The sequence below is a fragment of the Protopterus annectens genome, chromosome 6.part1, assembly GCF_019279795.1.
Source record: "Protopterus annectens isolate FY-2018-M chromosome 6.part1, PAN1.0, whole genome shotgun sequence".
Taxonomy (NCBI): domain Eukaryota; kingdom Metazoa; phylum Chordata; order Ceratodontiformes; family Protopteridae; genus Protopterus; species Protopterus annectens.
The window spans coordinates 530,781,560-530,798,875 of NC_056738.1; the positions used below are offsets into that span (position 1 = coordinate 530,781,560).

Consider the following 17,316-nt stretch of genomic DNA (forward strand, 5'->3'; position numbering starts at 1 on the left):
GATTAACACCTTAACTGAATGTCTAAGATTTACCATGGCCTCATCTAGTAAAAGAGTGGAATACCTCGATCTATATATAGAGAGACTACATAATAGTTCTAATTTTAAGAATCAGATTAACACCTTAACTGAATGTCTAAGATTCTATAAATACAGGGGTATTTAGAAAACACTGTCATAGGAATTCTTTATTATCTAGACAAAGTATGCACCCAAACTATGTATTTAGAAACTTAATAAAAGGACAAGGGATGAGAGCCTCAAGGCTGAACCCCTCAGAAGAAGGTTTCAAGAATTAAATTATTGGCTTAGAAAAGAGGATGATAAAGAGGGGCTATCACACCAACGAGATCAAGAGAAATTTAAGTGATGTCACCATTCTTAGGGATAGTAGGGCCCAACCATACTATGGACCGCGACAGAAAAACACTGTAGAGTCTGTCAATACCTCAGTAAATAAACAACTAAAAATTCCTTTGTTTTATACATGTGATAACAAAGAGCTGAGGGAAGTGTTTATGAAGAATTGGTCCATACTTACAGTAGACTCTAATATAAATAGTCTGCTAGGCACAAAACCCAGTTTCTTGTATAAAAATAAGAAGAATTTAAAAAGACTGCTTTGTCATGGAAAAAAATGCAGAAACACAAATAATACACTACTCAGCCCTGTGGTAAATGTAAATTTTGTTCATATATTAATACCAGTAATACATTTGTACATCCAGATGCAGGTCAAGAATTCATATTAACTTGAGCAGCTACTTGCTTGACATCTCATGTGGTCTACTTAGCAGATTGCCAATGTTGCCACTCATTCTATGTTGGTAAAACGAGCAAAGTTTTTAAAGATCGTATAAGGGGACATCTTTATAATATTCGTACTAAAACTGAGCAGAATGCTCTGTCCAAATATGTTATGCAAGAAGGGGAGACACACAAATTTAAATTCAGAGTTATAGAGGTTATTGTACCAAGTATTAGAGAAGGTGACATTAGAATATTTACTGAAAATAGAGAGGCACGATGGATAACAGCCTTTAGAGCTGACAATGGAAGAGGACTCAATGAAAGAGCCTCTATTAAACCTTACCTAACGAATAGGAAGATGAAAAAGTGAAGTCAGAAACTCAAATTATTTGATTTCTGACTTCTATGGTTGTATTATGGCTATATTATAAATCAGTGCAGGTTATATGTGTTATAACTGTGCTGCTTAACCCTTACATATTTTGAACTATATTCTTGAATTGTGTTCTTGAATTGTATTCTTGAATTGTGTTTTGAGCAAGTTGTTGCTGTGCATTTATTATTTTATTTCTGTATAAATTAGTGCATGTTATATGCGTTATATGTGTGCTGTATAACTTTTATACATTTTATATTGAGCAAGTTGTTGCTGTGCCTTCATCATTTTACTTCTGCATTTTCACCTTTGCTTTTATTTTTGCATTTTTGTATAAATATTTAAATTAGATACATGACCATGTAAGAAGTGTTCTGTTTGGTAATGACACATTTTGAAATATTTGAAGGTAGTATATAAGGAAAGGAAAGGTGTGTTTGTTCTTGAAGGTCTGAGGAAGCTATCTAGTGAAAGCGCTTACCGTTTTTATGTCACTCAAATAAATGAACTATGAGTTGTGAATTTTTACACAGACTGGACTTGTTACTTGGATAAATCTTTCTGTTTGAAGAATATATGCTGTTTGAATTTTTCAGCCAAAGGCCTGGTTGCCTCTTTGCAATCTTGAGACTAGGGATTGCACCTGTTTGGAATTTATACGTGCACGCACAGCCTTGCATGCTTCTTAAAGATACAGCATGTACACGCTTTACACTGTGATCTACATCCTCCCTCTTTGAGAAATATTTCATGCAATTTGTCATGAAATATTTAGCATGCAGAAATCTCAGATAATCTAAACACATGCATTATAGAATACTAAATACACACACACACACACACACACACACACACACACACACACACACATATATATATATATATATATATATATATATATATATATATACAATTAAGTCCATGTTGTTGTGCATTTCACACTAGGCTTAGAAAGTCATCCATATCATGTGGCATAAAATTGGAAATCAGATTTAGCAACTGGGACAGTCTCTGCAAAATGGTTGACCTGCGGAATGTTCGAATTACTTTCTGGGGCAGAATCAGACTTTTGAACACATTCTGGTCTGAAAACAATGTCTGACTCAGTCTTTGGTCTAGAGTTTGCATCACAGATACAATTTTGTGATTGCAATGGCGCTGATTCTGGTACAGGAAGAAGATGCCTGCTATTCCTCCTATACTCCACACCTTTGGAGTTTACCAAATAGGATCTTGGCTCAGCATAGATGCCTATAACCTGTCCCAATCAATCAAAACATTTGTTGTCTGAATTCATACCATCTCTCCTTCCCTCAACAAACGAAGTAATCTGCTCGATCTGTCATAAGTAGATTTCTGGATATTACGCTTCTTCAACAATTGAGCCTTGATGGTTTTATTGTTCTTAGAGTTAGGCTATAAGAAACTTGATGAAATAGGTAGGGTAGTTCTAGTTTGTCTGGAAAGAAGTCTTTGAGCAGGTGAGCCAAGAATATCATCATGGGTATGTTTCTGAGATTAAGTACATTCAAGAATACATTGGTATTGTCACGCTTTAACTTTTCAAGTAATTGCTTTGCACTCTGTACTGCTCATTCAGCTAGACCATTGGATTGAAGATATTCAGGACTACTAGTGACATGTACAAAGTCCCATTCTCTTGCAAATTTCTGAAACAACTGGCTAGTAAATTGAGTACCATTGTCAGAATAAAGTTTGTATGGACTACCATGAACTGAGAAATAATGTTTCAGCTTAGTAATAACAGCTGATGAGGTTAAGTTTAATATAAGATCAATCTCAAACCATTTCAAATAAGAGTCTACCAAAACCAAGTAGTGTTGATTGTTCCACTCAAAGATATCAGTTGCTACACTAGACCAAGGTAATTCAGGTATTGGATGTAGCTGAAGCGGTTCTCTTTGCAAATGTGCTCTAGTACTATTACACAGTGAACAAGAAGAAAGAACTCTTATCAATTTCTTTTGATAATGAAGGCCAAAATGCAAGTTCTCCTGCCCTTCTCTTAGTGGATAATAAACATGGGTGACCATGATGCAAAAATCTGAATATGTTCTTGGTGTAAGGAAGCAGGAACAACAATTTTATGACCTTTGAAAATAATGCCATCTTCCATCAACATATCACCTCTGTAAGGAAAATACGATTGTACCTCAGGTGATGCACTAGATTGCTTTGACTGGCATCCAACATTGATGTAATTAAGCTTTAGTGAAATTGGACAAGTAGTAGTGTGATCTCTCAACTCATCAAGTCTAGTGGTGGAAAAATTATGCACTGACATTACATCAAAGTCAAAAGTTTCAGCATCAAGCTGTTCTGTTGTACTTCTAGGTGATCTGGATAAGGTATCAGCCAAATAGAGCAATTTACCTTTAGTGTAGACCATTTTGAAATTATACTTTTGCAATTGGAGCATCATTCTCTGAAATCTCACTGGAGTGGAATGCATAGGCTTCTTTAGAATGGTAACTAATGGTTGATGATCAGTTTAAATCTGGATAGCTTGACCACAAATATAATTGTGAAACTTGGAACATGCAAAAACTATTGCCAAAAGCTCTTTCTCAGTTTGAGCATAATTCATCTCAGTTTGAGTAAGTATACTAGATGCATAGGCTACTGGTTTGCCCTCTTGAAGAATAACTGCACCAACACCAAAATTTGAAGCATCGCAGGAAAGAACAACTGGTTTATTCACATCATAGTATCTTAACGTAGATGGGGTGGCAGTTTTCTGCTTAAGGTCATCAAACATCTTCTGATGATGTTCCAGCCATGACCATACAACACTTTTTACATGTTAGCTCTCTCAGAGGTGCTGCCAACTCACTGAGGTCTGGTGTAAGATTGCCTAAATAGTTAACCATGCCTAGAAAATGCTGTAAATCTTGCACATTATTTGGTGCTGGCACCTCTAAAATAGCTATTAGGTTGGGTCAGTTCTTAAGCCTATACTTGTAAACAAATGACCTACATACATAATTTCTAGAAGTCTGAATTTGCACTTCAGGGGATTGAGATTCAAGCTTACTTCACATGCTCTGTCTAAAACTTTCTTGAGGTTTCTGTTAGGCTCTGCTTCGCCATTGCCTCCAACTAATAGATCGTCTACTGTTATGGCACAGAGATAACCTAAAAAAATTTGTTCCATTGCCCGCTGAAAGACTTCACTTACAGAATTTATTCCAAATGGCATCCTTAGGAATTTCTATCTGCCAAACAGAGTACCAAAAGTAGTTAGAAATGAGGACTTGTGATCAAGCATCACTTGCCAAAATGAACTCTTTGCATCCAAAACAGAAAATACAGTGATATTCGGTATTAGAACTGCAACACTGTGCACATTGGATGATGTGGCCTTTTTAATGCTTTGTTCAAATCTCTAGGATCACTGCATATTCTAATTTCATGTAAGCCTTTCTTATGAGCGGCTACAATGGACGACACCCACTCAGTTGGTTCTGTGACTAGACAAATCACACCTTGCTGCACCATCTTATCCAACTGAGCTTTAACCTTATTCTGCATTGCTATAGGAACTCTTCTTGCTGGTCTGACTACTGGAGTGATCTCGGGATCTAACTTCATAGAATACACAACTGGAAGTTTGCCCAATTTGCCATCGAAAACATCAGTATACTCTGAGAAAATGGCTTTGGAAAACTTGAACTTGGAACTGCACTCACATGATGAACTTCTTTAGCAAAAGAAAGCAGATTCATTCTCAAACTATCTTTGAGACCTAATAAAGATTACACTGGTCATTGGACTATGTAGAATATTAAACTGCAACAGTTCTCAGCCAAATAACATGAACGTATTGTTGAGCCTTTGGTTTGAATTTCTTCACCTCCATATGCATCAAGTCTCGCACTGCTGGTTACATTGAGTTGTTCATTAGTTCTCACTTTTGTAAATGTGTCTGCTGATATAACATTACACTTTAGCCCACTGTCTACTTTGAGCTTTGTGAGTTTTCCATTGATTTGAACTGTACAAAACACTTCAGTCCTTGTTAATAAGTTTACTGCATCAACTCTTTCTCAAAGTACTGATACACCAGCCACATAGAAAGCTGGCTGTTTCGGCTCTACTTGATCAACTTGCTTTTATGTGTAACCTTTCCTTACAACTGAGTGAGGCTTGCTTGATTTGCAAAACGTTTGGAAATGGTTCCATTTTTTACACTTGTGGCATTGCTTACCACATGCTAAACACTTCTCTCTTTTAGACTCATGATTTGCACCACAATTACGACAGTTAACAAAAACGCTAGACTTGGGTTTTGCTAACTCATGTTTGTGTTGCACTGAGCTGGTGGTGGAGCTTGCACTTTTTCTGGAACTTTCTGGAAAGCTTCGTACCTTCTTTGGAAACCCTGTGGCTGCCCCTTGCTTAGGCCTGTTTCTGTTTGCCACATGTTGCATGCTATCTACATTTGCTCTGTAGCTCACTGAAACCATGCTTTTGTCACTCACAAGCATACTCGTATATCTTTCTGTCACCTCATGGATCTAACAAATCTCTGTTGCTTTGCTTAATGTCAAATCACTGTCACGAAGTAAAATCTTTCTCACTGCAGCACTAGTAATACCACACATGTCTGTCCTTTATCAGCTCATCTTTCAAATCACCAAACTGACACATTTTAGCTCTGTTTCTCAACTCAGTTATATAAGCTTCAAATGTTTCCCCTGTTTTCTGATTTCTTGTGTAAAACAAATGCTTCTCTAATGTAACGTTTGTCTGGGGTTGCACATTTCTCTGAACTTATGCGCCAAACACTCGGGGTCTTCCCTTGATTCAGCTGGCACAACTATATGGCAGTCTGCACCTTCACCTTCATAACTGCTGGTGCATACACAAATGAACGTTCTCTTTCTATGGCCCTTGATCCTGCTAGATTTAGCAAAATGAATGCCTTAGCATATGCCTTTTTATCTGCATAAGCTGCTTGTCTGAAAATAGTACTCTTGTACAAATATTCTCCAGTTCTCTACAATATTCTGATCAAATACAAGTGGTTGAGGTTTTCGAAATCTGTCTGCCATGTTAACACATACCAGTGAAGGGTCTTGCAAATATGCACGAATATACACACACAAACACACACATGTGCATAAGTAATTGGCATAAACACAAAATGTTCAATGCTTTTGTGCTCTGTACTTATACTTTCTCTCTTTTAGCTTGTCGGAATTGTGTGAATGAACAACCTTGCAGTACTTTCAAATAACTGGACTTTATGAAATAAACTTCTCGGGCTTCTCGATGCTTTATTACACTTTGAGAAATAGCTTTTCAGATTTCTCGATGCTTTACTGTACTTTGTGAAATAGCGTTTCAAATTTCTTGATACTTTACTCTGCTTTGCGAAATAGCTTTTTAGATTTTTGGATGCTTTACTGTAGTTTGTGAAATAACATTTTTGGGCTATCAATGGTTTACAAAACTTTGAGGAATAGCTTTTCAAACTTGTTGATGCTTTACAGAGTTTTGTGGAATAATTATAGGACTTTTCAATGCTTTATGAAATCTTTGATTGGCAAAGGCAGAAATACTAAAGTCATTTATCATCACTCACTATACTTGTGGAATTGGTAAAGGCAGAAATGATAAAGTCATTTACTTTTGAAATTGGTAAAGGCAGAAATGCTAAAGTAATCATTTGCAACTTTATCGATAAAGGCAGGAATGCTACAGTCATACACCATTACTTGTCAAAGTCATCACTTTAAGAACATTCAAAAACTTTATGATGCAACTAAGCAATTCATGGGCACTGTAATATTCTTGCAATCTTTTCTAAGAAACACCTTTTATCAATGCATGAAACTTATCAACCAACTGTATAATGCAAATAAATCGAACGTCTGTTGCCCAAATTTAGTATTTTTTGAAGTATTTGTACTTTGCAAATGACTGCATGCAATACACTGAAATGTCTCCAAAATGGTGGTACCTTGCTAGGCAAATCTTTACAGTACAAGAAGCACTCTGTAATGGTGGCACTTTGCGAAGAGACACACCCAGCACAAGAACTTTTCTTCAAATAACTATGCTTTGACTGGATTACACAAAATAGTTGTACTTCTCACACAGTGAACTCTTTGAAATACATGCACCGTAACAAGCACACACTGTAAGCACTTTTACACACTCTGAGATACTTTGAATAACTTTAATTATGCCCTTGATACAATACAAAGTTGTAGTTATGCCCAAACACAGCAATTTGCCAAACACAAGCAGTCACCTTGCTTTATTTTTGCGTACTATGCCCTTTTCTCTTTTCTTATTATATTTATTTATGTTTTTGCTTGTTTAAACTTTTTTTATGTGTAATGTACTTTTCTTGTGCTCATTTTACTCTAAACATGCCTGATTTTGCCTTAAACGCACTCGTTCTGCCTTAAACATGCTCATTTTGCCTTAAACATGCTCATTTTGTACTTTAAAGTCAATCGTCTTATCAAATACTTTTATCTTAAACATTTTCTTTAGTTAACAAACTTTTTTGTACTTTCTGCTTACTTGATAATGTGGTTTGTGCCTTTGTAATGCTCTTTCTTGCCTCTTTTTGCATCGAGTAAATAATTTGTGTTATTTTTCATTACTTTGATTCTTTCTGGTTGTGTTTGTACTGTTTTTTCTCAGTTTCACCTTCGCTGTCGTCTTTACATCTCATGGCTCAAAATATTCTTCTCTCTTCCATTCCGGTTCTGACACCATATTGCTTTCTTGTTGGTACACGGATAAATGAGTCGTCATGGGTTCTGTTTAAGCAGCTTTATTCTATACAAACACATCACTATAGAGGCTTACTGACTATGATTTAAGTAATTTATATACAAACTAACTATTGTAATCATACATGCTCACTCTCTGGCTGCTTCTACAAAATGGCACTAGAAATTGCACGTGTCTGGAATTTATACATGCACACACAGACTCGCATGCTTCTTAAAGACATAGCACACACATATTACACTCTGATCTACAGAGATTAGTGCTAATATTAAGTAGTATTAAGTCAGAATTGTTGGTAGTTGGGGTGAGAGGCTTGGCTGGGATGGGGGCATGAATTTGATACAATTTTTGACATAGTAATGGGGCGGGGTTTACATGGATGTCACCACTGAGTTATAGGCCAGTCTTTGAGAAATGGAGACTGAAGCAACATTTACATATTTATGTGTTTTTAAGGTGGAAATGTATTGATTTTAGGTTAGTTTCTACATACTCATAGCTAAAGAGGTTGCAGAGATTTAAAGGGTATATTTTAGGTGAGATGAAAAAGAAGGGTGACACTATGAATGGTGCATGTGAGTTAAGGGATGGTGGGTGAGATAGGCTTGGGTGAGATGTGAGTATGATAGCTGGTTGTGTGTGTAAGTGTGGTGAGGAGTACTAGTGAGATTAGCTGCAGGTATACTGTGATGTATGGTGTACAGGCAGGACGGTGTGTTAGGGAGTGTGTGTGTGTGTGTGTGTGTGTGTGTGTGTGTGTGTGTGTGTGTGTGTGTGTGTGTGTGTGTGTGTGTGTGTGTGTGTGAGATTTAGTGACTTGTGGATGACAGATGGTTGGAAGGTGTGTAGTACTTGATGTGGTGACTTTTGTGTGAAGGAAGGTATGAGGTAGAAGTACAGTGTGTTTGATTATGGTAGAGAAAAGATGACAATGTGTGAGTAGTTGAGTAGTAGTGTAAAGTTACTCAAAAATGGAAGGGAATTATTGTGTGAGGGAATGTGTGGTAAAGGTTGCCGTTTAGAAAAAATAATAGTGAGTATGATATGGTGACAGCAGTATTAATGTGAGTTTGAGAAAGTTCCAGAAGGGAGAAAAGTTTGGTGACTTCTATCTTGGGAGGAGGTATGGCTAGGGTTTTTAGTGGATTATATGCCCTGACTGGTTGTAGTGGAGTTGTGGGTGGAGTTAGGTTGCTTTAAGTTTAACAAAAACTTTTGTTTTGACATGTTTAATAAAAACACTTATTGATGATTTAACCTGTTTTGGGATAATCCTCGGATCATGCACAGTACGTGTCAATGTTCCGTGTTTCAATGTTTTTACATCATTACATACATTTGACAATTTAAATGGGTCCCCTTCAGTTGATTGAACATTTAATCGAACATTTACAAGTTTGAACCACATATGGCCGAGACCATATGTTCGAACTTGTAAAAGTTCAATCAGACTGAATGGAGAAGTCCGTACAGAGCGGAAAGGGAAGATTTCCCATTTCAATGTAATGCAATCTCAGAGTTGATATATTTAAGTAAAGGGGGTGTGGGGGTACAGGGGGGCGTAGCCCCCCTGCTATAGATGTTTAGTTTTGTGTTTTTTTTTTTATGTGTTTTTATTTCAGTGTTCGAACTTTTACGAGTTCAAACATATGATCTCAGCCATATGTGGGTCGAACTTGTAACAGTTCGATCTACTGAAGTAGATCCATTTAAATATATATATATATATATATATATATATATATATATATATATATATATATGTAAGCACACACACATGATGCTGTGTGATATATGAAATATCTTACATCATAGGCTTAGAGAGCAATGTTACAGAGGTAGATACTGGAAACCATCATAATCCAGAAAGAACAAAGAACAAGGATGCAGAATTCGCAACTGGAAATCATCAGAATTCAGCAGGGTATGAGTTTTTCCAGTTTACATCCTAATTAGCTCTGGCCTACCCACTAATATACTGCATTTGAATGGCTTTAATGTCTACATGCATACAAAGGATTTCATCAGGGAAGAGCAACTGGTTTCATTGCCTCTAATTGGCTTGGTCACATTGACACATGATGATATAACACCTTAACTCCATGTAAAAAGGGGGAAAAGGAGTTTGATGACAATAATGGCAACAGCATGTTGGTCTCAATAAATTGCTTATCATTTACTGCTGTCAGATATTACCAACAATGGAACCTAACAAAACCTCCTCATCCAACTAATCCTCATTTTATTGATTCATTCCTCCATCTAGGGCTCATTTCTCAAATGTGGGTCATCCGTTATACAGCCGGATTTAAAGTCTATGCCACTGTATATATATATATATATATATATATATATATATATATATATATATATATATGTATGTATATATATATATATATATATATATATATATATATATATATATATACACGTGTGTGTGTGTGTGTGTGTGTGTGGGGGGGGGTATGTACATACATACACACACACACACACACACACACACACACACACACACACACACACACACACACACACACACATAGACATTATATATAATTTTTTTAATAATAAATATTATAATCATTAAAATTGCTTTGTTTATTGTTATATAGTTAGTGGTGTTTATCCCTATCAGTTGATTTAGTTTTCAGAAACTTGAAGTCCATATGGTCAAGACCATGACCATATGATCAAGTTTTTGAAAACTTGAAGCTTTTGAATGGAGATTGCAGTATTGTGAGGATTGGGAAATGTACCCTTTTCCTCACTGTAGTGTGATCTCAGAGCTGGTATATATAATTTGCACAGGGTGAGGGGTGCAGGGGGCTTACGCTCTAAAAATGTTTAGATTTTTGTGTTTTTTTTTTTTTTTTTTTGATATTCGAGTTTTTGGAAACTCGATGTTATGTTCTCTTTGGTATTTTTTAGAATTTCCAAAAAGTCGATCATCTGACACAGACCTGTATTTATAGTATTAACTTTCATTGTTAACAGATTTGATAAAATACAAACTGCAGGCAAAGTCCTCCATAAATGAATTTTTTCAAAATATGCTTTCCTGCTGCTTCTCCAAACTGCCAAATACCACCAAAAATGGCAATCAGGAACATTTTTCACCAGTAGTGTATTTTGTTCCAAATTCAATTAATTAGCGCTTAAGTTCCTCACATTTGTAACTTCATCAAACTAATGATTGCTAAAACATAAATACCTCATAAGAAATCCACTAAAAATCACATTCCATAAACCTCCAATGAAATGAATAATAATTCAAAAGATATGCCCTGAGATTCAATAATAATCTAACTGCTTGCATAATTGACCAACTCAGGTCGGTCAATTTATGCAGCCATGAGAAAATGTGAGTTAGAGAGAACTATGCAATGGAGAAAGCTTCATCATTGTCTCAGTATATCTCTGACTTGCACTTTTTTACTACTGACATTGTCAGACTTGTGATGGTTGTAGGGTTTACTGTGGAGGCCCATGCATCATGCAGGCAAAGGCGGCCCACCTACACTCACTCACATGCATTTGTCTTGCAAGCACACATACACACACACACACTCTCTTGCAAAAGTGCAGATTTCTAACATAAGTAAAGGCTTTAATGTCAAGCTTTCTTTTATGCCAATGAGCTACTATAAGCTGTCAGAAAAATTAGTTTTATTGTATGTGTATTTATCTGTATTGTATATATCTTGACAACTTTGAATAGGTAAAACTTTCTTGGGAGCCTCAACTATGTTGACACAATCTGGTAAAACTTTTTTGTTTTAAATTAATCGCAATTTCTCTTTATATTCCCTTTCAATTGCATTTAAAATTTGCAGAAATTATGTTTTATTATGAGACAGTAGCTGTCTTGCATTTTATGTACTGAATTTTTTTTGCCTACAAATTAGAGATTTTTTGTGCAGATATATCATAAAAATGTTTAGACAGGAAACCAAGTAACAACCACCAGTTAACTAAATATTTCTGCTATATGACTTTGGAGATCATATCATAGTTACGTGGTTCAACTGGCATAGTTGCATTCTTTGATAAGTTTTATTAACAAGGAATATTTTCAATTTTTCTAATAGAGAAAACGTCATTATTGGAGGTTGGACAGCAAATCTATAACTCTTTTCCATAATGAAACAGGAGCTAAATTTTACAAGGTATGTAAACTGCTGTGGTTAAGTATTAGACTGTGTGCTTTTTTCAAGTTATTTTTTATGGCTTCTTTGCAATTTTCTTCTTAACATGGATTATTTTGATATTGCTAATATGAAAACATTAGTTGGAAACTTTAAAATTAACTCACATATAGCAGTACTGTTTTACAGGGTGTGTTTTTGAACTGTATCCTAAATCAAGTAATTCTTCAGTTTGAGGAAATGCCTGTAACTTAACAAAAATTTACATTCATAAGTAATATATCACTTGATACATGTAGGACTCCTTTTTGCATGAATTTATTGCCACATCTCCAGTGGACTTATTTATGTAATTTTTAAAATGGGTTAGCCCCCCCAAGTCAGAAGTTTCTTTGCAGGGAAAGCCTGGAGAAAGAGTTTTGACAGTATTGACTTAATAATGTTTATAGACTATATTAGTGAGTCATCCTACATATGTGCTTGGGATACAAGTTGAAATCAGTATACCAGCTGAAACCCCATATGCATACCAGGAAAATATATGAGTTATATTCAGTATCTGATGGTCAGAGTTGTTGAACCCTAGTTTCTGGATGCATGTGGCAAGAGTTTTAAGGAATGCACACTATGCCACTCTGGTTCCTGTGGGACTTGCTGGATTTACATAATATGGATGGTTAGATTCACATTCTGCTCATAGACATCTATCGTCTGGGCAGAGAACTGTTTTGCACCAAATTTCATGGATTACAATCCTGGAACTGCACACATCCAACACTGTATCAGAGAGTATCAAATAGCCTTGTGAGATTTTCTGCAGTAACAAAGCTTTGCAGGAGACCCTTCTGTTGTCATTACTTCCTAAACTCGATTCTATCAGTGGCATACTGAGCATATTTGATACCTGGGACAGAAATTTTCAACACCCCTTCCCCCGACAGACATTTTTTTCTAACACCACCTTCTCAATGACAATTGCTTTTTGTAGTAATGGGCAACGAGGAGCAAACTAGAAGCAGTGATCAGATTCCCCAAAGACTCAGCTATCCTACAGAAAGTCTTGTTCCTAACAAATAACTAGTGCCAGCTAAATATAAAAAATGCATTGTCGTTTCTTTGAAAAGTTGAGTATAACAAGATGACGCACTCCTTAAAGACCCAGTAGTTCAGGATTTGTAACTTATGTAGACAGCTGACCCCAAATTCTATTAGGAATAGATCAAGATGAAGCACATTTAGGGACATTCTGCAAAATATGGAACAGTTTCAACTTGGTTTTATGAATGCAGCACCCAGAGAGACAGAGTAAAGACTACAGCATACTTCATGCCAATATTCACTAGTCATGTAAAGGCAGACAATAAACTAAGCAAACAATATGAGAGTAACTTGCAGGCCAAACATATTAATCAAATACAAGAACATTATATAAAACTGATGACAGTTTCAAATGTGTTTCATACAATATTCTAATTTAGTTCACACAAATGCACTCTCACCAGCCTTTAAAATAATATGAAAAGGACAAAGTTACTGCTAAACCTCCTCAAAGAAAAGCAGAAATATTCACATTTATTCACACAAATGCACCTTAAGGGTAGAACTTAAACCAGATAAATAAAAAGGACAAGTTACATTCATCCACAGCACAGCTGGCCAACTCTTCCCCTGCAAAAAAGGATAAAATTATTCCAATTTATTAACACAAATATTCACTTGTCAGGCTTAATGGCATACTTGAAGCTGAGCCAGTGAAAGGGCAAGGTACTTTAACACACTGCCCAGCTAGCTACCCCCACCCCACCAGAAGAAAAGGAAGACAGATGAGTACAATGGAGGAAAAAAGAACATAAATATCCAGTTTCAAAATATTTAAACAGATATGTATGTGTGAGCGTGCACACACACACACACACACACACACACACACACACACACACACACACACACACACACACACACACAAGCCAAACTTTAAAATATTAAGTCAAATGCAAACATACACACATATACAAGCCAAAAAGAAAATCTGGTTATATTGACATAAAAAAATGCTTAACTTCAAACTGGTAGTCCACAATACCCTAGCTGGTTCACTTGCTGTGATTAAAACAGTTCTCTGGGCTCAGTTTAACAAAAAACCCTTTCCCACTGCAAAGCTCTGTCCTGCATTGTATTACTATACAGCTACATGGCAAAACTCTGTGCTGCACTGTACTGCTGTACAACTACATGGCAAAGCTCTGTCCTGCACTGTACTGCTGTACAACTGCATGACAAAACTCTGTGCTGCATTTACAACTACATGGAAAAACTCTGTGCTGCCTTGTACTACTGTACAACTACATGGCAAAACTCTGTGCTGCATTGTACTGCTGTACAACTACATGGCAAAGCTCTGTCCTGCATTGTACTCCTGTGCAACTACATGACAAACCTCTGTGCTGCATTGTACTGCTGTACAACTACATGACAAACCTCTGTGCTGCATTGTACTGCTGTACAACTGCATGACAAAACTCTGTGCTGCATTGTACTGCTGTACAACTACATGGCAAAGCTTTGTCTTGCATTGTACTGCTGTACAACTACATGGCAAAACTCTGTGCTGCATTGTACTGCTGTACAACTACATGGCAAAGCTTTGTCTTGCATTGTACTGCTGTACAACTACATGGCAAAACTCTGTGCTGCATTGTACTGCTGTACAACTACATGGCAAAACTCTGTGCTGCATTGTACTGCTGTACAACTACATGACAAAACTCTGTGCTGCATTGTACTACTATACAACTATATGACAAAGCTTTGTCTTGCATTGTACTACTGTACAACTACATGGCAAAACTGTGCTGCATTATACTCCTGTATAACTACATGACAAAACTCTGTGCTGCCATGTTCTACTGTACAACTACATGGCAAAGCTCTGTGCTGCATTATACTCCGTATAACTACATGACAAAACTCTGTGCTGCATTGTACTACTGTAGAACTACATGGCAAAGCTTTGTCTTGCATTGTACTGCTGTACAACTACATGGCAAAACTCTGTGCTGCATTGTACTCCTGTATAACTACATGATAAAACTCTGTGCTGCATTGTACTACTGTAGAACTACACGGCAAAGCTTTGTCTTGCATTGTACTGCTGTACAACTACATGGCAAAACTCTGTGCTGCATTGTACTGCTGTACAACTACATGGCAAACTCTGTGCTGCATTGTACTGCTGTACAACTACATGACAAAACTCTGTGCTGCATTGTACTGCTGTACAACTACATGACAAAACTCTGTGCTGCATTGTACTGCTGTACAACTACATGACAAAACTCTGTGCTGCATTGTACTGCTGTACAACTGCCTGTCAAAAGTCTGTACTGCATTGTACTGCTGTACAACTACATGACAAAACTGTGTGCTGCATTGTACTACTGTAAATCTGCATGGCAAAACTCTGTGCTTTATTATACTACTGTACAACTACATGGCAAAATTCTGTGCTGCATTGTACTGCTGTACAACTACATGACACAAGTCTGTGCTGCATCGTACTGCTGTAACTGCATGGCAAAACTCTGTGCTGCATTAGTCTGCTGTACAACTACATAGCAAAGCTCTGCTGTATTATACTGCTGTAGATCTACATGGTTGCTGCTGCTGTCCCTGATCTTGTCTGTAATTCCTTCCGGGTTTCCTCCAATCCTGGACCACATTTGCAGGCATGGACATACAGTGCATTTCAGAGCCAGATCATGGTCAAATGGGGCTCTAGGCAGGGTAATGGATTGGGCCATACACACACACACACACACACACACACACACACACACACACACACACACACACACACACACACACACACACACACAGTGTGCCCCTCGACAGCCATTCCAGTGTCTCATTACTTAGCTGTTTTTCCCCAGTTGCCATAAACACTGTTCAAACCTCTCAATGTGCATAGTATTTTCTTATTTACTTCTACAATGATTACAGTTATTTGAATTTAAAACTTATTTCAAATTTTGTAGCACAAACACTGATATATATTTGCTAAACAAAACAATACAGTGTCACAGTAAAAAGCTACTTAGCTTTAACAGTAAACTTCGCTGCCATTGAAGCTCACATTCATTAAAATGGCTTGAAACCCAGATTCAAAGAAAATGCATGTGGCCAGTGGCACATAAAGTTTACCTTTGGGATGTTTTCAAACCAAAGGCCACTTGCAACCATTTTTAAGACAATGCATACATCCATGTGTTCTTTGATTCACCTTCCCAATTGTATTAAATTACATTCCTTGTATAATACAGCACCACTTATTTGAATGTGTTTTAAATTTGTAGTTTTGAGCATTTTCCAGTAAGCAATGAAACAAAATGTATGACTCAATGACAAAACTGCCCATTTCAGAACATTTCAACCATAAAAGGCCACTCAAACGTTTGTCATTACATCCAATACCAGTCAATATATTCAATCTCTGCTGAGGTAAGTCATCTGAATAATTCTGCATTAAACAGATCTGTAACTAATGAAGAGGTTGCTGCTGTCAAACAACTTTATATTTCAGTGTTTCATCTGCAAAATCAGTGCCTGCTGCTCTTGAATAATAAATTGTCAGTGTTACAGTAAAAAAATGGTAAGCTGGTAATATTGCAATAGAGAATGGATGGCAAACTGATAACAGGTTCATAGTTACTACGCATCTCATTCAAAGGAGGACACATTCAGGAGTGCAGCACCCCCCCCCCTACAACACAGTATCAGCAATCCGTTAACATGCTGTGGGAGTAGAACCCACAACCTTCTGCATAAAAACAAAAATGCTACCTGTTATGGTATGACCATTTCCTAAACAAAGCAGATGAACATTGAAAATAGACATAGCGTGAGCAGCAGTAAGCCTCTCTTCCATTGAAGCTCACAATTCCATGAAAATGCACCGAAGCTTATCATTCCTTGCAAACACAATGAAACTCTATTCCTTGAAAATACATAAAATCTCATTCGTTAGTAGTTTGGTAGTTGGTGTAAAGGATCCTGGCTTTTGTTTCCTGTAACCAAGGTACAGGGTTTGAGTCTGAGGAAATTAACTAACCTGCATAGGTCTCAAATGTCTAGATTTTTGCCTCACATTTTTGGTCTGTTGCTCACAAAATTTGTGGTTTTCTGGTAAATCACTAAGAACTGAAGTTTCGTAATAATGACATACACTGAGTTTTAAATTTCATGTTGTTCAGGAAATGCATTCTAACACAAATC

General features: G+C 36.7%; 1 protein-coding gene across 1 annotated transcript in view; it reads left to right on the forward strand.

Moving 5' to 3' along the window:
• The window catches only part of LOC122805670 (serine/threonine-protein kinase D3-like), a 1,097,474-nt gene that overhangs the window by 916,708 nt on the left and 163,450 nt on the right, over positions 1-17,316 (forward strand). The window contains exon 9 of the mRNA XM_044075994.1: positions 11,989-12,066. Within this exon, the coding sequence (XP_043931929.1) occupies positions 11,989-12,066 (78 nt within the window). The remainder of the gene's footprint in view (positions 1-11,988; positions 12,067-17,316) is intronic.